Below are 23,616 nucleotides of genomic sequence, written 5' to 3' on the forward strand. Positions count from 1 at the left end.
GCTAAGGACTAATCCTACTCAGACCTCTAGTAATTGCCCTGGTGATATACACATTACTGCATCTGTTGCTGAAGAAGATAGAGGTAAAGTAGCAAGAAGCCATGCAAGAGGGGTTATTAAAATAAGCCTAGAACAAAGGGAAAACTCCACAACAAAATACTTGAATACTACACATTTGACAGAAGGCAGAAAAATCATACCCAAAGACTTCTCATGCAACATTCTAGAAAAGACAGCAACAATTTGACAGCTGATATAAACTCAAACACAAGAAAAAATAAATTCTAATAATGAAGACTTAAAAGTTACTGGATATATCAAACCTGGTGTGGGATTTAAGGAGTACACTGCATGTGAAATTAAGTATAAAAGACAAAAACAGGAGTACAACTCAGTGATCCATTAGGTACTACCAGCAGATCACAGATATCTCTTGACATACTAAATGGATTAAAACATCATGTTTTGTTTCTTTAACAACTGAAAGCAGTACTTAAGTGTATTCAGTCAGACAGACTGACAAGATTTCATGCCAAACTGTCCAGTACGGGAAAAAGACTGCCAATGGAAATTCTAAAGTGATCCCTCTAAACAACTTTGAAGTGTTGTGCAAATACCTCACAAATGAGGACTGTTGGCTGTATGCCATCATAAATCCACAAATTACTAGTAAAAATCTATTACTGCAATGACAGTTCAGTTAAAGAAATTTAATAAAAAATATTCCCAGACCACTGAAAACAGTAGCCATGGACACAGTGTTAAATACTGTGCATAAAATACAATTCCCTTAAATATATGTCTTTCTTAAAATTTGAGCCCTTAACTACAAATATATATATACATATATATATATATATATATATATATATATATATATATATACACACACACACAATTACAATTTAAAAAATCATTTTCTTAATGCAATGCTACTTAAAGTTTGCCTTTGTTTCCAAAGATGAAAGCCCAAGGGACTCAACTTAGTCTATCAAGCAATCTGAATAGTAATGGGAGACACTTCCTGCCAAAACAAATCATTGCATTAGGTAAAAAAAAAAGTCTCTTATGAAAAGAAGATTGCAGTAACTAGATACACCTGAAATATTTAAAAGGTACTTGAAAACTTAAGTACTATGGCTTTTATTACTCAGAAATAACGTAACCATGGTGGTCTCTGAGAAATATTTAACCCATGGAAAACAAGTGCCTGGTCATATTAAGACCACTGGGACTAGGGAATGGGAGAGGATAATGAAATATTGGACTGACTGAAACCTTTCAGAAATTGAAGTTTTCCTATCATGTCATACAGTGCTGCATATTGCCAATTCAATCTCTAAAACATGCTTCTAGTGCACTTTATAAAATGTTGCTGATCCATCTACTGTGTGCTTCACACACCATTGTGCAGCATTACTAAAACTGTATCTGTTATGCCTTAGGAATCTCAGCATCCCTTCCGAACATGAGGTACTCGTAATGGCAATGTGAGGCTCATGCATTCCACTTTTTAAAAATGCACCTTATAGTGCAGAAGTGGAGGCCTCCATTTATCCAGAATGGGACACTGATTTTTTTCATTCAATAAATAACTTGATTCCTTGGTGTTAAACTGGATTGCTTTCATCTCGGAAGTAGATATTTTCCCAGCTGATAATCCTGCAGATGCAAAAGAAGATCCAGAGGTTTTGTACAATTCCATGGTCAAAAGGGTTCTCATCAGGTCCACAATGTTTGAGGTAGGAGATGCGATGTCGTGACATGAACTCCCATGTGGTAGTATTGCAAGAGATCAAATAAAGATGCGATACTAGCAGCAGGATTACCACAACTGTGAAAATAGTAATTAAAAGAAAAGCAGCCAATAAGAAGATGTTGTGATGCAGCCACTCCTTCCAGGTGGGATATGTGTAAAACCCAGACCTAAAAAGGAAGAAAAACATAAAATAAAAAAGAGCCTTAGTTTATGTAAATCCATACTTTATAGTAATAGACTCATGGTACAATATAACAAGGTGCAACACCTCTGCATATTATCTCAGCATCAAGACATCAACATTAATTTGTGATACCCCCACCCTTCCTAGTAGCTGAACTTTGGAGGCACTCACTGTCATAGTGCTACATTATCACCCTCAATGATCCTTACTGGACATTATCCTTCCTCCAAGAACAGTGAATCTCTGGCTAATCATCTGACTGGAAACAGAGTATCAGTGGGAATGTTCTGTTCAATACTGTTGTAAAGTAGGACAAAAAATAAGGTGTTCTATATGCTAGCAAACCACAGGCACGATAAAGTCACTATCCACAGGTGACTTGAAGAGTTGTAATTCACCCGGTTATGCAGGCACCAAAATTATCCAAAGCAGAACTGCTGTGAGGAATAATGAGTGAAGATCACCAGCTTCTTTAACGTTTATTAAACATCCGTTTTGTTTGGAATTGATTTGTATTAATTGGCTACACTATATAAGGTATGAAGGGGAGGGCTTAAAATGTTTCTGATGAAGTTGTGGACGAAAACGGATGTTTAATAAACATTAAAGAAGCTGGTGATCTTCACTCATTATTCCTCACAGCAGTTCTGCTTTGGATAATTTTGGTGCCTGCATAACCGGGTGAATTACAACTCTTCAAGTCACCTGTGGATAGTGACTTTATCGTGCCTGTGGTTTGCTAGTGTCCGTTCATTTTGTTTCTTGGTTTCCTTTTGGGCACTACCTTTGAATTGGTTATTGTTCTATATGCTAACAAATGTCACATTGGTGAACACTGCTACAGCTGTTAGCATTCCATGGATCTGGCCTCTATCACAGATTCTGGTATGCCAGAATGTTTCCATCCTTTTCCTGCCAAAGATGAAAAAAATATTAACTTAACAAGAGCTCTGTTACTCCATCTCAGAAACACTTGTATTGATACAAGCCTTTCCAAATCAGGTCATTCCACAAATGCATACAAGTTCTACAACTACAAAGGCTGGCCAAATACATAATGAATCATATGAAAAACTAACTCTATAAGCCACTAAGGATAGTGCAACATTTACAGACATAGCTATATAAAGATAAGAGGCTATTATGTAAAACTCTGATATACTAAGGCCAATCCTTTCTCATAAATGTAAGGTGACCATCTAACCAAAAAGCCATGCTCAGGAATGAACCTGTTATGCTGAAAGGATCTGCTGGGGAGGAATTGGATGAAATAGCTATTACCAGCTTTTTTTTTTTGTTTTACCTCAGGGTGATGTTGCGGGGTCTATCATGCATCAAGACATGCATAACCACATACAGAGACTGAGGGTTTATCAGGCTGTAACCTGTACGGAGGAGAAGTGACATTCATCTGTCCTGTGATATCACAACCTAGGTTAGGGATCTTGACCAGTCAGTGGAATAATGGCTTCTGGCACATATCTGCACCCCCCCCCCCCCCAATGACTTCTCTCTCACTAACCCTGTGAATTAGTAGTCTCAAAGCTCTGCCTCTAAGAAGCTGGAAAGCCTGCCTAGTGAACTGACAGGTCTGAGGCTGCCTGGTAAAGAGCTATGGAGGTACTCATACGAGGACAGATGAAGGCTGAAGTCCAAGGCTTCCACATCCTGATGATGACAGCAGAAACAATGGAGGTGAAATCGTAGTTGTGACTGAGTGAGAAAAAAATCAGAAAAGGATGAAATATGTTGGAATAAGTTATGGAGAATAATTTGTGCAGTGAATATAAAATATTCACATTTGAAGGGACACTATTAGATGTGCAGTGAATGGTTAAGTGTTAAGATCATGAGCAATACTGGAGAAGTGAACATGAAGTCATCTTGGGACAGGAGCAGCAGCTAAAGCTAATTCACAGAAAAGAAACAGAGGAGCTAAGTCGGTCAGGGTGGGGGGGGGGGTGAGTAGGAGCTTAAAACTCAAGTATTTAAAAAACAGATAATGGAGTTGGACATGTCCGATGGAACGAAGCAGGATGGGGAGGCAAAGGAATAGACGATTCTTAGCAATGAAACTGAAGGAGAAGAGGAAGGAAACTAATTTTTGTGAAGTTTAACTTACAACAGAACAGATATCAGGAGAAGATTTTTATGGGGACATGGACAAATCCACAGAGGAGAATGCATAAATATAGTTGCAAGTATAGAAAACTCTTGGAACAACCTCATGTCACTCAGGATCGAACGCAGGAATGGTTAAGGAGAGGTGAATTTAAACCAAAAGATGAAAGGTTAATATTGTCATCTCAAAACAGTAGACTACATACACACTGGTTTCCAAAGTCCATTAAACGTGGGAGAAACAGTCATACTAAGACCATTGGGACTAGGGAATGGCCAGAGATGATGAAATTTCTGACAGACTGAAACCTTTCAGACATGGAAATTTTCCTATCATGTCATACAGTACTGTATATTGCAGATTCAATCTCTAAAACATGCTTCTAGTGAACTTTATAAAATCTTTGCTGATACATCTACAGTATGCTTCAGGCAGCACTGCTAAAACAGAATTGGAAACAGTCACATATCTTGTTGCTGGTTGTGATGCACTAATGGCAGAAGGACTCTATACTGAAAGGCATAATAAGGTGGCAAGACTGTTGCATTGGGGATTGTGGAAACTTTACAATACTCAAGTAGCTGAAAAACATTGGAAAAATGAACCACAAAGCATTATGGAAAATGATGAAGTTTATATCACATTGGATCACCCATTACCAACAAAAAATAGATGAGAGAAAAGTAGATACAGTAGTCCATGAAAAGAAGAAAAATGTAGCACTGATTATTGAAATTGCTACACCCAGTGACTACAGTACCTTATGTACAGACAGAGACGCAAAGTCATAAAATACCAGGATTTGCAGGCAGAAATGAGGGCAATGGGGAAGAAGGATACCCAAACAGTTCCAATAGTAGTAGGAAAAATAAGTCTTATAAAAAATATTTTACACTTAGATATGTTATCGATACATGTAACCCCATATGAATTACAGGAGTCATCATTACTGGGCACACTGTGGGTGCTGCACAAAGCACTTCTGGCTAACATCAAAGATTGCATCAATACTAATTTTGTGAAATTTAATTATACTTTGACTTGGGAATGGGGTCCATTCCCATCATGGTATTAAAAACCCAAAATACTTAAGAGAAATTTTAAAAAAGTGAGAGAAGAAATTTTGAGGAAGGAAAGGGAATAGGAGGAAGGGTCTGGACAGGGGAATGTCTAAGAAGTCAGGATAGTGCAAAACTGGATAGAGAGAACAAAGTTGTAGCACAGGCACTGAGGAAGATAAGATGGGGAAAACACCAGATGAGAAAGGGATCAGCAGGCAACTTTATAAAGAAGGAAAGGATACCTTACAAAAGCTATGTAAATTTTACAATGAAACATGGAGAAACAGGGCTGCAATCCTTTACTACAGCTAGGGTAGTACTGATTGCTAAGGTGTGTCAGAACAAAACAGACCGAGTAAATTTTCGACACTTTCATTAATAAATGTAGGCACAAAAATATTTGTCTCAGTATTGGCTTGGAAACTGAAGAAGCTAATTTCTGATTTGCGACTCAGATCAGAGGGGGTGATGTGAAAGGTGGGACAAAGGACAGTAGTTGGTGGAGAACTGGAATTGTAGAAAATGCAAACAAATTTACTTTTATGCAGGCAGGTGTGATCTATTTCAACACTAAGAAAGCTTTTGATAGGGTGGAGTTGTGCTTCTTATTCAGGGTATCAGAAGACGTAGGTGCTGGAGAAAACTTTAGGACATCATTATCTGTCTTGAATACTTGCATTAAAATCAGACCAGCAGTTAACAATGGATTGACAGAAATGAAAGTAGAGTGGCACATCCATTAGGTTTGCCCCTGTTGTCAAATCTACTTATCTTGGCCACAGAAGCATTTGCCCGTTGGTTAGAGCTGTCTTAGTCAAAGTGCTGGAAGGCAGAAGATGTTTGGTTATTGAATGCTGATTACACACAAAGTGGATTCTGTTGTAGGGATTAGGCATATATTCAAAGTTGCACATGATTCTGGGCTCAAATGTAACTGGTTGAAGACAGTACACATTAGGAAGAAGAGGCAGAAAAAGACTAGGGAATACTGGAAAAGTTGAAAAGTGGGATGAAATATTTGAGGATGAAGGTGATGAACTGCTGGAAGGATTAATTAAAGAACTACTCTAGCAAACCTCACACTTGCTGGTATGAAATAGGAAGATTGGAATACTAATAGGTCATATTAACGTAGTATTGAAATGGTTATTTTTCAACTTTTCCAGTATTCTCTAACTCAGTACCCTCTTCCCAACCCTTCTAACTTTCTCTTTTAAAGCAGTACAGACTAACTATATCAAATCTTTACTCTCTTAACTCAAACCCTGCTCACCCTCAGCTGACAACCTACCCTCCTATTTCCTACAGATTGCCACTGAACCCCTGGCCTATCCTGTTTCTATCTTGATCAACTGCTCTATTTCAGAATCCTATGTCCCCACTATATGGAAAAATGTCTACATTACCCATTCACAAAGGTGGCAATTCATCTGATACATCAAACGTCAGACCAATTGCTATACTATCTCCAAAATCCTAGAGAAATGCATTCAAACAGATAATGCATTACCTTCACCAGGAAAACCTTCTCACACCCACTCAGCACAGATTCCGTCCCAATCATAGTACAACTACACTAATATCCTTATCAACACAGTTTCTCTTGCACATGATAACAATAAACTTCTCTCATGCCTATTCTTTGACCTCTCTAAAGCCTTTGACCGTCTCCCACCCTCTCCGACAAACTTGCTAACTTAAAATTCTCTCCCCCTACTATCTCCTGGTTCTCTAGCTATCTCTCTAACTGCCAGCAATCAGTCAAATGGCTCTCTGCACTATCCCCCCCTCTCACTGTGCAAATGGGTGTCCCCCAGGGATCAATCCTTGGACCACTGCTCCTTAACATTTTCACTAACTTACTCTGTACCTCTTGTCCCCAGTCATCACTTGTGCAATATCCCGATGACTACTATTATCACCACCGCTGACAACCCATCAGACCTCCACACTCTACTACCCAGGCATCATTCAACACCATTGAGACATGGCTTAGTGATAAACTAATTCTTAATCCTAAGAAAACAAAGCTCCTACTTTTCCTCCCCAAAAACATCACCAATCTCAAAAGTACATTTACCTTTTTATCAAGCAATAACACCATCATCACAGCTGAACCAAGTACTAAATTGCTAGGTGTCACAATAGATGATCACCTTAAGTTTGGTCTACATACTACAAACTGCATCAAAAAAACTCACCAGAAACTTGGGACACCTTTACCGCAACAAGAATGCTTAACCAACACAGCCAGAAAAAACTCACTCTCATGCTTTTCTACTTCCAATACTCCTATACAGCTGCCACATATTCACATACCTTAACACCATACTCATTTCTAAACTTGAAACTACCTATAATAAGGTGGCCAGATTTGCAGCTAACCAAACTTACAAGTCTCACCACTGCTTATCACTTAAGCAACTGTGCTAGCCTGAATTCCCTCACCTGCTCCAACTATATCAACTACAAATCACCCACTCCATCCTCTATTCACCCTCTTTCTGCCCTAGCCTCTCTTCTATCATATCTAAATACTTCCCTGCTAGGTCTCTACGCAGCTCAGACCAAGAACTGTTACAAATTTATAAATCCAAAACCAAAATCGGATGTCTTCTCTATAACTATAACCCAGCCACATCCTGGAACCAACTTCCCTTAGAAATAGTCCCTTGACCATAGCAAGAGTTTCAAATTAGCCACATGAAAATACCTAACAAAAAATGGTCATGCCACTGTACTCATCTCCCCTGGAATTACTATCCTTACACCAAATACTCCCCCTCACTCCAAGTGTATTTCTAACCTTGTACTCCCACCTCTTCATACGTTCTTAATACCCTCCCACTACTACCTTTCCTCCCTGTCTATCCAATCTGTACTCAATCTTACTGCTCCTAAATAACTAACTTTAACAAGTCTGTCTTATAGGTCACCTCCACTTTATTTCCTTTATATCTTCATCTAACTTTTGTATATATGCTTTCTAAACTCCAAAACAATTATTTTGGTACTATTCATTTAATATGAGATAGTAACATGTTTATAATCTTTTGCTGACTGTAAATGATTTTTGTTAAATTCTATTCTCTGACGGGCTTTTCTCCCTGGGTCTCTGCTGAAAATGAGCCAAAAGCTCAGTCAGAATAACCCGGTTAACAAATGTAAAATAAATAATAAATGAGTAAATAAATTTTGGAGCAAACAGATTCGATTCAAAAACTACAAGTGATGTGTAAGACATTTATCTAGGGATGAAATGGAAGTAGGGATAGACAAAGAAAGATGCAGGTTGGGGTGGAATTTTGGAGATTACTGGATGCCAGATTTTCAAGTATGTGTTTTAAAAGACTCTGCATCCCACCTCTCAAGACAGTAGTTGAAGATGGAAATGAGACTACTAGAAGATAGGAATAATGAAATGGAAGGAATCACAGGTCAGGATAATAGAGGGGACAATCTGTCTTGGGGGGTATAGAAAGTCTTTAGAAAGACTTGGGGTGAAGGGACCTTATTCAGAATCTTTTGAGGACTGCCATTTGAAACAACCAAGAATGCAAGAAGAGGGAGGATGATCAATTGGATAGAAGGCAAGTGGTATCAATAACTTTCTGTTGGAGATGGCAGATGGTAAAAGTGGGTTTTTAAAAGGATTTTGAGCACCAGAAGGTAAAATGGCAGAAGTCTGGATATAAAAGGTTATCATTAAAAGCTTGGTAATTAAAGAAGTATCAGGTCAAATACACAACACAAAAATGAACAGTGGGAGGGGACACATTGATTTAGGAGACAAGGGGATTGCAAATGTTGCAATTATACAGCAGGTCAAACTGACAAGTTTACTGTAAGGCAATGGATCATCTGAGTGGGAGATGAGAAGCAAAACAGAGTAGACCTATACCTATGGAATGGGAGGAAATCCTTAAGATGTCAAGAAAGCTGATGTGGTCTCAGAAACTGAGGATCCTGTATAGACGATGTCACACCATAAGGACAATTAAAAAGATTGTGGAGCATAAGAATAGACAAATGCCTGAAAAGTGGAGAGCTTGAGGTGGTATTAATCCAAATGTTCTCAGAGTGTGCTGGCATGAAGGAACTGCAGGAAAGGTCTGCAAATGAATGGGATGCTATTTTCGAGAAGCTGGTTGCAAGGCTTTGGAAGCTTTTGCTGTTTGGACTTTGTGGAGGGGGGGGTGGCAGGAGTTTGGTGTGAGACAGAAAGAACAAGTCTTTTCTGGCTGAGGGAGTCTCTCAGCAGGAGGAGGGAAAGGGAAAGGATCAATACAATCAAACACACGTCTAGTAAGGGGCAATAATTTGAAAACATACAGGAGGGTAGTGGCAGCACCAGCAGGCAGAAGATAAAAGGAGAAGGTTCAGAGGAGGTATGAGAGGACTTGGAGCAGATATGTGTGTGACACCCCTGCATTGGCCCAGTAATCAAGGAGCCTCAATCCTCACCACTAGCACCAGTGAGGGACATGCACATTGGGAGGATGACAAGTACACACACAGTAAAGTACAATTTCCCTTAAGAGCAGACAGAAATCACAGTCAGTCTAGGACTGGTTTCTCCCTCTCTCTCCAGATCCCCAAGAAGACTTCCCACTGGCACAGCTATAGGGTTTAAAATCTCATCTGAGTGGTCAAGCCAAAACCTCCATCACCCTCTGTCCAACAAGTGCTTGTGTCCCTGCCCAAGTAGCTGAAACACACACTTTGAGATATGATTTATATACAAACATACACACTCCTGGGGAAGGCTGGCACAGGTTCACTAGCCATGCCCCCCTTCTGCCCAGACTATAAGGTAGAAATCACTGCCACAAACCAGCCTTTATCAGCTAAGGCCCTTCCCAAAGGGTGACCAACTCTACTGTGTAATGTTACTATTATCCAAATGGTAAGTGTGACCAACAGCAAGGCTATTTAAGAGTGGCCTGTACAGTCTCACCAAATACATATGCAAGTACGCCAAGAGCCTAAATATTTCTAAACAGTCCAGCCACAATTAAAAGGTTTAAATATATTATAGCAATAACCCATTCCTGGGTGTGGGTAATGCTGGATTTACCCACAGTTGGTGTGGTTTGGTCACAAGGGCGAAGCCTGAGTGGCCAAACAAAGACAACCGTGGGTAAATCCAGCATTACCCACACCCAGAAGTGGGTTATTGCTATTAAACAATGACATTATTTAAGGAAAAAAAATGCTTTTCTTTTTTTTTTCAATAATAAATCTTTATTATTTTAACTTTTCTTAAATAATGGCATTGTATAATGCCTCCTTGCTGCCCTTCCGCAGCTGTCTGGTATTCTGCAGCAGTTCTGATGTACTGCACATGCATATGCTTACGCAGTACATCAGAGCTGTGGATGGAAGCAACGGAGAAAGCAAGATCTCCGTTGCTTTTTACAAACTGTCTCGCTATGTTAAAGGAGTTTAACATAGCGGGACAGCTTTAAAAAAGCAACAGAGAATCTCCGTTACTTTTTTAAAGCTGTCTCGCTATGTTAAACCCATTTAACATAGCGGTACAGCTTTAAAAAAAAGCAATGGAGAAAGCAAGACCTCCGTTGCTTTTTACAAAGTGTCTCGCTATGTTAAAGGATTTTAACATAGCGAGACAGCTTTAAAAAAATCAACAGAGAAAGGAAGATCTCAGTTACTTTTTTTAAAGCTGTCTCGCTATGTTAAGCTCCTTTAACATAGCGAGACAGTGTGTAAAAAGCAACGGAGATCTTGCGTTCTCCGTTGCTGTAAAAAAAAAAGACTGATACTAATGGAAAAAGTCCGAGTGTCTGGACCTTTTTCCAATAGTATAAGTCTGATTTACAACGTGCACATTTTGGAATATTAATGGGGGGGTCATTGTATAATTAATAATAAATAATGAAAACACAAGACAATACTCAATAACTTAACACAGTGCAACAGACTTCAGTCACAGGAAATATTTTAAAACAACATTGCAGGACAGTCTCACATAAATACAAAAAACATCTAACTAATCTTGTTATATTCCTGTCTATCTCTAAAAAAGATACTATGATCTAAGTCTTACTTACAGAGCCAGGAAAATGCAAGTGTTGAATGGATGTTTACAGGTCCAAAGACAAGATACAAAATGCACAGACTCACTCTCTGAGATAGTTCTTAAGTTACTATTAAACATTTCTGCTGGGTTATCTCAGATTACTTCATTCTTTGTCACCTCTGTCTCAAAAATATTTATTTTTCAGAAGTTTGCCTGGAACTGGAAGTCGTAAAATAGTTACACCTTTACCTTTGAAACCTGTAATTATTTCTGTTTACAGACAAAAGAATAGACATCCTGACTCTTAGCTGAGATAAACACCATCGTAAAACTCTCTGCTTTTCTTGAGGATTTGAAAGTTAACTCTGTATGTTCCAGCCTTTACCATCAAAACATACATTTGCATAGGCATATAGTTTATACACATTTCTGCTCTTTTTCAGCAGGCTACACTGTGGTTACATTCTTGAAGCTCAGTACAGAACATACAATTTAACACACTTCTGCACCAGTAGTTTAATATACACATAACATATAGTTTTCTTACATTTGTAGGACAAGCATATAAATCATACTTCTATTCACAAATGACATATAATTATTTACAAAATTCCAGCTAGCTGGGCTGGCACCCTTCACAGTCCCCCCCCCCCCCCCGAAATCTCAATCTAGTTTTTCAACTGACCCTTGAGAAACGTTGCTTGAGAGGGTTGAGTTATTTGGGAATAACTTACCCCATTCCCTGTCTTTAGAGCCCATCTGAGTTGGCACTGCTAACCCCACTGTGGTGCTACACAGTCATGTCATATGCTTGCAACCCTAAGCTCCACCTTAGTAACTTGGGCATCTTGCTGGCTGGCTCGATGTAACCATGTTAAGGGATTGTGGTCTGTAACTACAGTGAATTTTCTTCCATACAGATAAGGCTGATGTTTTTACAGTGCATTCACAAAGATACAGAAGAACAATATTTTACTAATGTCACTTATGGTGGACAGACAGCAGGGCTTTGTGGCTTGTAAGGCTGCTTGAAGACTGCTGCACCAACAAAAGGGTCTGCCCTGGGGCTTTCAAAAAGCAAAACCAATCATTGTAGGGAAACAAAATATGTTATCTGACTCCCTAGGCACTGGAGTTATTGTGTCAGGACTGTTCCAAGCAAAGACGGTGGCATCCCTCAGTATCATTTAAAGCAGCTGGTTTAATTCTTAGGAATCTTGAAACAGGGAATACAGAATTCCTTAAGAAATTTATAGCTTTGTGTCTGTTCGATTAAAGAATATAATATGCTGTTTTGGTTATACAGTAACGAAGATCTACAACTACCTGAAGGTATACAAGGTAAGTTTACAAAGAATTCCAGAGATTAGTGGTAATTCATGCCATTCTTGACTTGAAAGCCTTGGTCTCTTTTTCTATTAGCTTAGTTACAGGTACTTGAGGGGAAAATTGTGTTTAGCTTATAAAGCCTTATTGAAGAGTTATACCTAGTGTTAAATACTGAGCTACTGGACTTGATTAAAACTACAAGATAAGAAACCTACACATACAGAACTCATAATAGTAGAACTGTATTGAGAACCAGATATTTAAGTCAATCAATAATAATTCTGTGGAACTCATTACCTTTGTTTATCAGTCAGTCAAGCTCATTATGTGTCTTTTTAAAAGTTACTTAGGAACATGGGTGGACTCAAAGGTTTATACCTTTATCACAGAGCCTGCTCAAATAACAGTAGATGTCATACTACTTGTTGATGTACCTCACAATTGTGGTGTTGCCTGTATTAAGTTTGAAGATTCACATTTTTAACATTAACTTGAAGACTAAGTGTATAAATGAGACCTAATATCTACTTGATGTTGATGCATCTTGCCTTGGCTCTCTTGTTCCACATGCCCTCGGGCTTAATTAGAGGTGTTCAAGCTTCTACTGTCCTACAAGTTCCATGCTTCAATGCATTGTATCTCAACTTATAAGCCCATAAGGCAAACCCCCACAAAAGCTAAAGTTCTAGTTATAGGTGATCCAATCATGATAGACACAGATGTTCCACTCAATAAGCTGAACAAGGACAGGGTCATGTTCAACTACCTATCAGGAGCCATGATCTGCTAGATTACACACGCATTCAGGTTACTGAACCACAAGTACCAGTAAAACTATGGCACTGTACACATGGGTGTAAATGACCTGCAACATACATCTCTGGACTATAAGAAGACAGACATGATGGAGTTCTTGGACTATGTAGGCCAGGCTGGTATGAGCCTAGTACTGACCAGCATCCTACCATCTCTGAGGATGATGCCACAATATGAGCAGAAGACAAATGAAAGTTATGTACTCTCCATAACAAAAGATCTGTGTTGTCTGTTTCTGTCCTTTCCTCAATGGATGGGTCTGGGATCCAGCCACAGTCATTTCCAAGCTATGGAGCTGGTGCTCAGGCTCCTCCCCTACTCAAGTGCTGTGAACAGAATGAGCTACCTTGGATTGAGTTTGCTCATTTAAGGAAAAGGAAATGTTTTAAATATATATATATATATATATATATATATATATATATATATATATATATATATAGACACTCTTCACCACACAAACATGACCTTCCTCCCTACACCATAAAAAAACTACACTACACACACACACAAACAAAACCAACTAATCTATGCAGAATCAGGGGGACAAGCCCCCCTGCTACTTACATATACCAACTCAAAGGTTGCACTACCACGAATAATGCAACAAACCCACTGCTACGCACCCTACACTTCCATTTCACACACACACTACACATGTACAAAAATCATCAATCTTAACACTTACAAGCACGCACACACCTACGTACCCCAACCTACTCCTAAACCTTCCCAAAAAATAAAAACATAAATTCCTACCAAAACCCCTCACACAGAAAACACCTACCTTGATCTCCGCATATAACCACACATCGGCCAGCATCTCTAAATCCCAGTCCACAACCCAAAACAAAAACATTGCACTACAAATACCACAGATTTGACAACGCAGCATTTGTAAAAGTGTAGTTTCGAGTAAATGCACTTTCAACACTTTTGTCTCGAGGTAATGAAATTTGATATTTCAGTATTTCAAGATTTTAAAGTAGACCTATATATACGTACGCACATACACTTGTAAGCTATCTTAAAGAGGCAAATAAGTCAAATTGTGGTAACCTGCATTAGGCAAAATAGGCAGAAAAAGACTATGCCTTCAGGAGCCAGAGCTAGGTCAGTTAGTTCCATTTCCAAATGGAAATAGTTGTTACCATACTATACTGCTACCAAAATGAAACAAGGGGTGGGAAGGAATTTGAGGAAGGGACATAGACAACACAGGTCTATCTTTATACTGAGTACATAATTTTTAACCAGTGTCTTTTCCATCCATTCCTCAAAGGATGGGACACAGTCTCCAGCTACTTTTGCACATGGGAGGTCTCAATGAAGGATATTACAGAACAGGCCCTATGCTCTAGAATACATATCCAATTTGTAATGGGAGATGAAGATATGAACCTTGGACCAGGTAGCTGCAGCACAAAAGACATCAATTGGTACTTTGAGAAAAAGGCTGTAGATGAAGCCACTGATCTGGTAGAGTGTGCTTTCAGAGAGGAAAGGGAGGAATTCCTTCTTCCTCATAATCAATTAATACACTGAGACAGCCATTGAAAAAGAGCAACTTTGGACACATCTCTGCCTAATTTAGCATTGGCAAAGGACACAAACAACTGGTCAGATTTTTTAAAGGAGTTAGTGTGATGTACATAAAAAGTGCTAATGAACATCAAGCAAATGCAGGGTTTACTCACCCTTAAAAACTTTGGAAGAAAACTGGAAGCCTTATGAATGATTCCAAAGCCACCTCAGGAAAGAAAATCTACCCTTATGAAAAATTACGTAAGGAGGCTTTGAGGATAATGTATGCAGTTATAAAATTCTCTTGGCAAAAGTGAAAGCCACCAGAAAAAGGTCTTTCAGGATAAAAACTTAAGATTCACTGTTGCAGCAGGTTCAAAGGGAGGACTGGTCAGGTCCTGTAAAAGAATGGTAATATCCCATGGAGGGAATGGATCTCTAAGTTGAGTCCAGCATCAGAAATTACCTCAAAGAAAGGCCTTAAACAACCTAAGGGAAGCTAAGGGTGTAGGAGGTTTACTATCATAACTTCGATTGAAACTCTGTTGACCGCACTATGTTCGACAATGGAAGGTCGAACACGGCAATGTCGAACTTCAAAAGCAAGCCTAGGAATGGGTTTTAACATGGGTAGAGATAGGGGAGAGGTTTGTAGTTCGGCAATAGCAGTGAACCCCTATCTCAACCCATGTTAAAACCCGCTCCTAGGCTTGCTTTTGAAGTTCGTCATTGCCGTGTTCAACTTTCTATTGTCCAACATAGTGCGGTCGACCGAGTTTCATTCAAAATTATGATAATAAACCGTGCAAGATTCTCTCCTATGTGAAATTGCAAATAATTGAACTTTAACAGTGGAATAGCTGGCACCACTTTGAAAAAGATGTATGAGGAAGTCCAAAATAGATGGAAGGGGAGCTGAAAAAAATCATTACTAATCTCTACTGTCCAAATAATAAAACCTTTTCCATTTATGTCTATAAGCCTTCCTAGTGGAAGGTTTCTGAGAGGAAGGCAAAATGTGTACAAACTGAGATGACAACCATAACCGTTGAGCCATCCTTGGCATTGCAAGTTAGCTTGACGGATTGAATATTCAGGTGAGGCAGTCCTGATGGTGAGAAAGTAAATCTGGGTCCAAGCCTAGAACCCAAGGTGGGCAAATTAGATGAGGCCAGAAAAAGGAAAACTATACTTGTTGAAGTCAATAAGGGGCTATGAGGATTACCTTAACCTTCATCTATGATGCTTTCTGTACAAACGTTGGAATCCAAGGTGCCGGGGGAAAAGAGTAAAGGAGACCAGGGGACTAAAGGTGCATCACAGCATCCCAAAGTGACTCCCCTCGCAGGGCATTACAGTGAAAAACATGCAGAATTTGGGGTTGTGGTGAGTGGCAAAGAGATTACAACAAGGTTGAAAATATGCTTCACTACTAACAAGTTGAGGGGACCACATGTGAGGGAGCAGGATGGATCTGCTCCACGTGTCCACCAATATGCTGGATTTCCTCAGGATGTGTGCTGCAGTTAGAAAGTGATAAGATATTGCCCAATGCCACAGTCACATAGCCTCCTGACACAGAGAATAAGATCTGGTTCCATCCTATCTGTTGATATACCACATGACTGCCATGTTGTCTCTGTATGGAGATCACACCTATGCAGCGAGAGCCCTGAAAGACCTGCAATGCTAACAGAACTCTCAACTCCCAAGATATTGATGTGAAGACTGGTCTCTGTCTAAGACCACGTCTTGTACCATCTTTCCCAGAAAAAGTCCCCCACCCAAACTGGGACGTGTCCAGTCACTGTGGCTTGGGGAAAGGGCAGAATGAAGGGTCATCCCTGTGTAAAAGTGGAAATTCTAGCCACCACTGGATGTGTCCTGCAAATGTTTGTCAGATTCAGTAGACCACTGAACTGCCAGGGTCCACTAAAGGACAGATATTTAAATTCTGGCCAGTGGCACTAACATGAAAGCAGCAGCCATGGAACCTAAAAGATGAAGTATTAGTCATGCTGGCGGCTTTTGGTAAGATAGATGCTCTAAGGCTTACAGGTGAAGCGAAAAGATTCTTGAAGGAGGAAGCTTTGCTATCTGTCCAAAGTTGCTCCAATGAATCCAGACATTGAACTGGCTCTAATCTGGACTTTAAGTTCACTGTATTCCTTAGTCCATACAGAGATGAGGCAAGGAGTCCCTAGCTTGAATGAGTCGATTCCTGGTAGGGGCGGTGGTGAGACACTTGTCCAGGTAGGGGAATGCCCGGAAACCCTGCAGTCATAAATGAGCTGCTACCACTGCCATACACTTGGTAAACACCCAGGGGGCTGTGGTGAGTCCAATGGGCGGTGCTCCTTATTGGAAATAACTGGCTCCCAGCCAGAAGCAATCACCTGTCTTTCTTTATATGGTATTACACATCCTGAAGATCTATCACTCAACTTGTCCTTCCTTAGTAATGGAAGAATGGATTGGAATGTGACCATTCTGTATCTTGTTTGTTCCACAAACTTGTTTAGTCAACTTAGATCCAAAACTGGATTTAGGTCTCCATTTTTCTTTGGCACTAAAAAGAAAGCACAGTTTTGTACCTACCATAAATGTAGATGTCCGATAGGAATGCATCTGCAGTCCTTACAAATGGGTTGTCCTGTCGTCAGGCAGCCCTTCGGTCGGCCAGATTCCAAAGTCTGGGTCTGGCCTCGGCTGGTGTCGCACTTCACCCGACGTCATCGCTGCAGTTCTTCGGGTATAAAGGCATCAGCCGACGCCATTTTCCTCAGTGTTTCTTGCCCCAGATGCCAGGTGCCCTCTTGGAAGGCTAAATTTGGATAAATGCCAATGTTTCCAAATAGTAGAGAGCAAACACAAAAAATAAGCATGTATGTACATATATACAAACAAATACACCATACTAGATCCCCCCCCAGCTAGCTATAAGATGGGCAAATACCCTAGGAGTACCACAGAGGAGAAGGCGGGTGGGTAATCCTGACTGCAGATGCATTCCTATCGGACATCTACATTTATGGTAGGTACAAAACTGTACTATGTCCTTCAAGGATGCATCTGCAGTCCTTACAAATGGGTAGAATACCATAGCCAAACTAGGGGAGGAGGAAAGAAGAGATTATGGTGTAGTTAGGATCCCTTGCAAAACAGCAGTGGCAAAACCTGCTCGGGATCTAGAGTATAAAGGTAAGTTATAATGCTTGGCAAATGTATGCACGGAGGTCCAAGTAGCAGCCTCTATAATGTCCTTGGTAGCCACTCCTCGTAAGAAAGCTGTGGTAGTGGCTGTAGCCCTTGTAGAGTGAGGCCTGATGTTCTCTGGAGTTTTCTTTCCATGGTAGGAATAACAAAATCTAATGCAATTTCCTATCCACTTGGAGATTGTCTGTTTTGAAATTGCTTTTCCTTCCCTTCCTGTTGCATATGCTACCAGTAGCTGGTCAGTTTTTCTATTGCCCTTGGTCCTGTCCAGGTAGTAGCGTAACTGTCTATGTACATCCAAGGTATGCAACAGTCTTTCTCCCCTGTTCTGTGGGTTGGGAAAGAATGTAGGTAGGTGGATAGCCTGATTTAAAGATACTCTGGATACCACCTTAGGCATAAAAGTAGGATTTGTTCTCATGGACACTCTATCTTGATGGAAGATCAGGAAGGGTTGCACTGCCATTAATGCCTGTAGTTCAGATACCCTTCTTGCTGAAGTGATTGCCAGCAGGAAAGCAGTCTTCCATGATAAGTATTGTAATTCTGCTGTTGCTGCTGGTTCGAAAGGAGGAAGTGTCAATTTTTCTAGCACAAAGTTCAAGTCCCATGCTGGCAATGGTGGTTTCCTAGGAGGTTTTACATTTTAATTCCTCTCAGAAACTGCCTGAGCAGAGGATGCGAGAAGACAGGAGGATCCAAGCTGTATTCTGCTGAAATTGCTGATGCATGTATCTTGATGGAAGAATAGGACAGGCCTGTGTGGAAGAGCTCTGCCAAGTATTCCAGGATGTTGGCTATGTTTACCAGTGACACATCTTCTCCCTTTGCAGTATTCCAAATGAGATATCTTTTCCATTTTGCTGCATAATTTTTCCTTGTTGAGGGTCTGTGAGCCTCAAGGATAATGTCTTTAACCCTTTGTGATAAATTTGGGTTAATTGATCTTATGGAATGTTCCAGGCAGTCAGCTGCAGAGTTTTCAGGTTTGGATGCAGGATGTTGTAGTTGTTCTGTGTTAACAGCAATGGAACCAGGGGTAGTGTCCATATTTGTTCCCGAGACATGTTCCTTAGTAATGGGTACCAATGTTGCCTTGGCCAGTCTGGAGCTATCAGAATGATCCTTGGACAGTCCTCTTTGATCTTCAATAGCACCTTGTGCATCAAATGAAGTGGTGGGAATGCATATGCTGTCAGGTTTTTCCAACTGAAAGATAGGGAGTCCACCTTCCAAGCTAGTGGGTGGTACGTCCTTGTGCAGAATTTCTTTAGCTGGTGATTGCGTGGGGATGCAAATAAGTCTATTTCTGGGAGTCCCCATTTTCTTGTAATGGCTTTGAAGATGTCCGGATGCAGCATCCATTCGTGGGCATCCGTGGTAGTCCTGCTTAATATGTCTGCTAGAATGTTTTCTTTTCCTGGTACAAAAATTGCTTGTAACTGAATGTTGTAGCTCAGAGCCACATTCCATAGGTCCAGTGCCATCCGGCATAGAGGGTATGAATGTGTGCCTCCCTGTTTGTTGATGTACCACATAACTGTGGTGTTGTCTGTCCTTATCATCAACTGACCTTCTCGGAGAAATGGTCTGAATGTCTGGATTGCCAATTTTACTGCCAGCATTTCCTTTAGATTTATGTGTAGGTGCAGCTGGTCTTGAGTCCATAAGCCTTGTATGCACTTGTCCAGCATGTGGGCCCCCCCCAACCAAGGTCTGAGGCGTCCGTCGTGATGGTTTGGCTTGGTTGAATGCTGTAGAAGGGCAATCCTGTGTTTGATTGACAGGCCTGAGCCCACCATAGGAACTCTTGCTTCAGGCATGGGATTATTGGAATTTTGGCTTCTAGGCTGTGCTTGTGTTGAGACCATAAATTCTTTAGGTACCACTGTAGCTTTCTCATATGCAGTCTGGCATGAGGGACCAGTATTATGCAGGATGCCATGAAGCCCAAGGCTTGCAGTACTTTTCTTGCTGTTAGATGGTTCTGCTTTGTTAATGCCAAGAAGTAGAGAGGTAGTTGCTCTTGTTTTTCTGCAGTTAGGAATGCCATTTGCTTTGATGTGTCCAGCTCTGCACCCAAAAAGGTTATTCTTTGGGATGGTATCAGCTTTGACTTTTTTATGTTGACTGTATATCCCAGGGCTTGTAGCAGGTAAATGACTCTTTGTAAGTCTTCTGTTAGCTTGTTTTTGTTGTCCGCTTGTATCAGGCAGTCGTCCAGGTAGGGGTAAATTTGGATTCCTTGAAGCCTGCAATGAGCAATTACTGATGCCAGGCATTTCGTGAACACTCTGGGCGCAGTAGATAAGCCAAAGGGCAATGCTGAGAATTGATAATGCTCTGATCCTGCAAGAAATCTGAGGTATCTTCTGCAATTTGGTCGTATGGGGACGTGCAGGTATGCCTCCTTGAGATCTAGAGTTACCAGCCAAGACTCCTTGCCCAGCATGGGAAGAAGCTGCTGTAGAGTCAGCATTTTGAATTTTGGAACAATGAGGAATGTGTTTAAAGCGGACAGGTCGAGAATAGGCCTCCATTTGTTCTCTTTTCTTGGTACCAGGAAGAGTCTGGAGTAAAATCCCCTTCCTTGCTCCATAGATGGTACCTTTTCCACAGCTCTCATATTTAATAATTGAGATATTTGTTTTAGAGCTTCTGTCTTTTGATTTGGCGGTAGGTTTGGCATTCCTCTCTTCCCTGTTAGAGTATGGAAGTGGAACCTGTAGCCTTGGTCTATTGTCTGTAAAATCCACTTGTCTGTTGTGATGTAATGCCAGTTTATTGAGAATAAGGTTAGCTTTCCGCCTAAGGGTGCTTCTAGTTGTTCCCTTGTAGGCGGTGCCAGAGCCAAGTCACTGTGATTGTCCTGTTGCAGTGGTGGTGGCTGTGTCTGTGCCTCGCTGGTTGTTACCCTGCCACTGGCGTCCCTGTAGGCACCCCTGGATTGGTTTCTGCCTCTTGATCGCCTATTCCTGCCTCTCTGTGCTTTAGAGGAGTCTGGAAAGGACCAAGTTTTGGAGGGCCAATTCCTGCTAAACCTTGGAGGCTGGACCTGTAAGAAATCTTTCACTGTTTGTACAGATTTTGCCTTCTCCTCCATCTTCTTCAGTACCTGTTGTGCAGGAGAACCAAATAAATTGGCCTTGTCCATGGGAGCATCTAACAGTTTTGATTTGACATGGTCCGGTAAGGCCTGCTCTTTCAACCATGCATGCCTTCTGATAACTGTACCAGTCATGGCTGATCTAAAGGAAGCCTCCAGTGCATCATAGCCGCATTTTAAAGAATGGTTACTAACTTGCTGAATGTTATGTACCATTTCCTGAACATACTTCTTATCAAAAGGTTCATCAGAGGACAGTTTTTTAGTTAACTGGTCAAGCATAAATTCTTGATATTGGATCATATGAAATTGACAGTTCAAGGCCCTAGCTGACAGAGTAGCAGAAGTGTAAACTTTTTTACCCCATCTCTCTAAGGACCTGGATTCCCTTTCAGAGGGGAGGGGATTTTTAGCAGAGGTAGTTGCTACAGCCTTAGGCCCCTGGGAGATAGTCTCGGGATCTGCAAAAGGAGCCTTGTATAAATGGTAATGTGTGTCCGGGACCCTGTAGTACCTATCGGGCTTAGCAGGGGCCGGAGGTAATGAATCAGGAGCAGTACAAGCATCATTAAATGTATCATCTACAACAGAAAGAACTGGAGGTATAGCTAAAGGCCTATGTTGTGGTAAATGCAAAAGGTTCTAAGCCTTTTCCTGGAGTCTGAAAAATCTTGGCCCTGCCACTGAAATTGTTCCCTCATAGCATGCAAGGTTTCCCCAAAGGAAAATTCCTCAGGTGGAGAGGCAGAAGGGATGGACTCTTCAGCATCAGAGTCTTCGTAAGGGGAATAAGGAGCCTCTGGAGGGTCTGTGTTATCTGAATCATCAGAGGAATCATCTGTGGACACTGGCTCAGGGGGCTCTGCTCTAGGCCTCTTCTCTGGAGGTGGATGAGAGGCCCTGTCTGGATGAGGCTGGGATCCCCGGATTAAAGAAATAAGATCCTCTGTCAAGGAAAGCATTTGGGAACTGGAGCTGGGCCTGTGAGAGGGGGTCTTAACAGGCACAGTTTTTGTAGCTTTAGCTGCTTTAGCCCTGGCAAAGGCCTTAATGGACATGGCTGTAGGAGGCCTAGCAGCTCCACGTGCAGGAGATGAGATATCCAAGGGAATAGTGTCAGATAATTCCTGAGAAACCGCAACCACAGGATGGATTTCAGAAGCCGATTCCACCAGGTTTGAAGAGGCCTCGGTAGAAGGCATGTTTTCGGCTGAAGGAAGAACCGCTTGCTCAGTTTCAGCCGAAACCGAGACACACGCGGTTGGCTTAACTGCGGTTTCGGCCGAAACCGCGGACCGCGAGTGTCGGTCCTTTTCCTTGCGTTTTTTGGATATTTGTGAAGTCGGAGGATCCGACGGCATAATATAAGCAAAATCAGTGCCAAAAAACTGCTCAGCAAATTCCGACCGACGTCTAAGCGTCCGTCGGTTAAAAGAAGCACAGGCTAGACAAGCTGCAACGTCGTGGTCTGGGCCTAAACAAGGTAAGCAGTAAGAGTGGAAATCTTTATGAGGTATTTGTTTCCCACAAGTTAAACAATTATTCACTTTTTCTGACATCGGCTGAGGCAAGAAAGAGTCCCCAACGGGGTACTTAGCTTTTTAGAAGTCTTCGAAGTAGTATTCGGTAGTAGTAATCTCTGGTTCTGACCGACCGGCACTTGCGAACAGCTTCTGCTTTGGGCGCCACGCGGCAAGAAAGACTGAGGAAAATGGCGTCGGCTGATGCCTTTATACCCGAAGAACTGCAGCGATGACGTCGGGTGAAGTGCGACACCAGCCGAGGCCAGACCCAGACTTTGGAATCTGGCCGACCGAAGGGCTGCCTGACGACAGGACAACCCATTTGTAAGGACTGCAGATGCATCCTTGAAGGACATTCCTGAATAAATTCTGGATCCTTTCTGGTCTTGTAGGACCTCATGGATGACTCAATTTCTTAGTAGCTTCCCTAATTCTGAAGTGGCTGCTTCCCTTTGTAAGTGTAGACCACTGGGAGTTATTTCTGAAGTGATGGGGCATTACGGAAAGGTATGATATAGCCTCTTGGTTACTATCTTCTGCACCCATTTCTCCTGAGTGTCCAGGTTGTTGGGTGCAGAAATGAGTGCCACCAACTGCCTACAAAGTGAGACACTTGGGCAAACATTCAGGAACACTGAAAAAGCTTCTCTGAGAAAGGTCCTCTAAAGCCCTGATTTTGTGTACCACCTCTGCCTCTTTGGTGATGCCCATTATGAGAGTTTCCCTCTCTGCCTGTGGGAGCTGTTTCTCTAGAAGTGTCAGATGTAAAGCTCTAGGACTTATGAAACCACATCTTCTTACCTCACTTCTGATTTCTGGAGAAGGTCCACTGAGGTGTTGTGAATTTGATCCCTTCAGCAGAGAGGGGAATATACCATCCTTCTCACTTCTGGAGATATATATATTTTTTACTTTAGGACCAAACAAGGTTGGTCC

The 23,616-nt window shown here is 41.2% G+C and overlaps 1 protein-coding gene across 1 annotated transcript in view; it reads right to left on the minus strand.

The window, feature by feature from the left end:
- Positions 1 to 1,127: 1,127 nt before the first annotated feature.
- ZDHHC12 (zinc finger DHHC-type palmitoyltransferase 12) overlaps positions 1,128 to 23,616 on the minus strand; it is a 706,764-nt gene continuing 684,275 nt past the window's right edge. The window contains exon 5 of the mRNA XM_044058703.1: positions 1,128 to 1,926. Coding sequence (XP_043914638.1) covers positions 1,611 to 1,926 — 316 coding nt within the window. The 3' untranslated portion in view covers positions 1,128 to 1,610. The remainder of the gene's footprint in view (positions 1,927 to 23,616) is intronic.

Source organism: Protopterus annectens, chromosome 16.part0, assembly GCF_019279795.1.
Source record: "Protopterus annectens isolate FY-2018-M chromosome 16.part0, PAN1.0, whole genome shotgun sequence".
In the NCBI taxonomy this organism is placed as follows: domain Eukaryota; kingdom Metazoa; phylum Chordata; order Ceratodontiformes; family Protopteridae; genus Protopterus; species Protopterus annectens.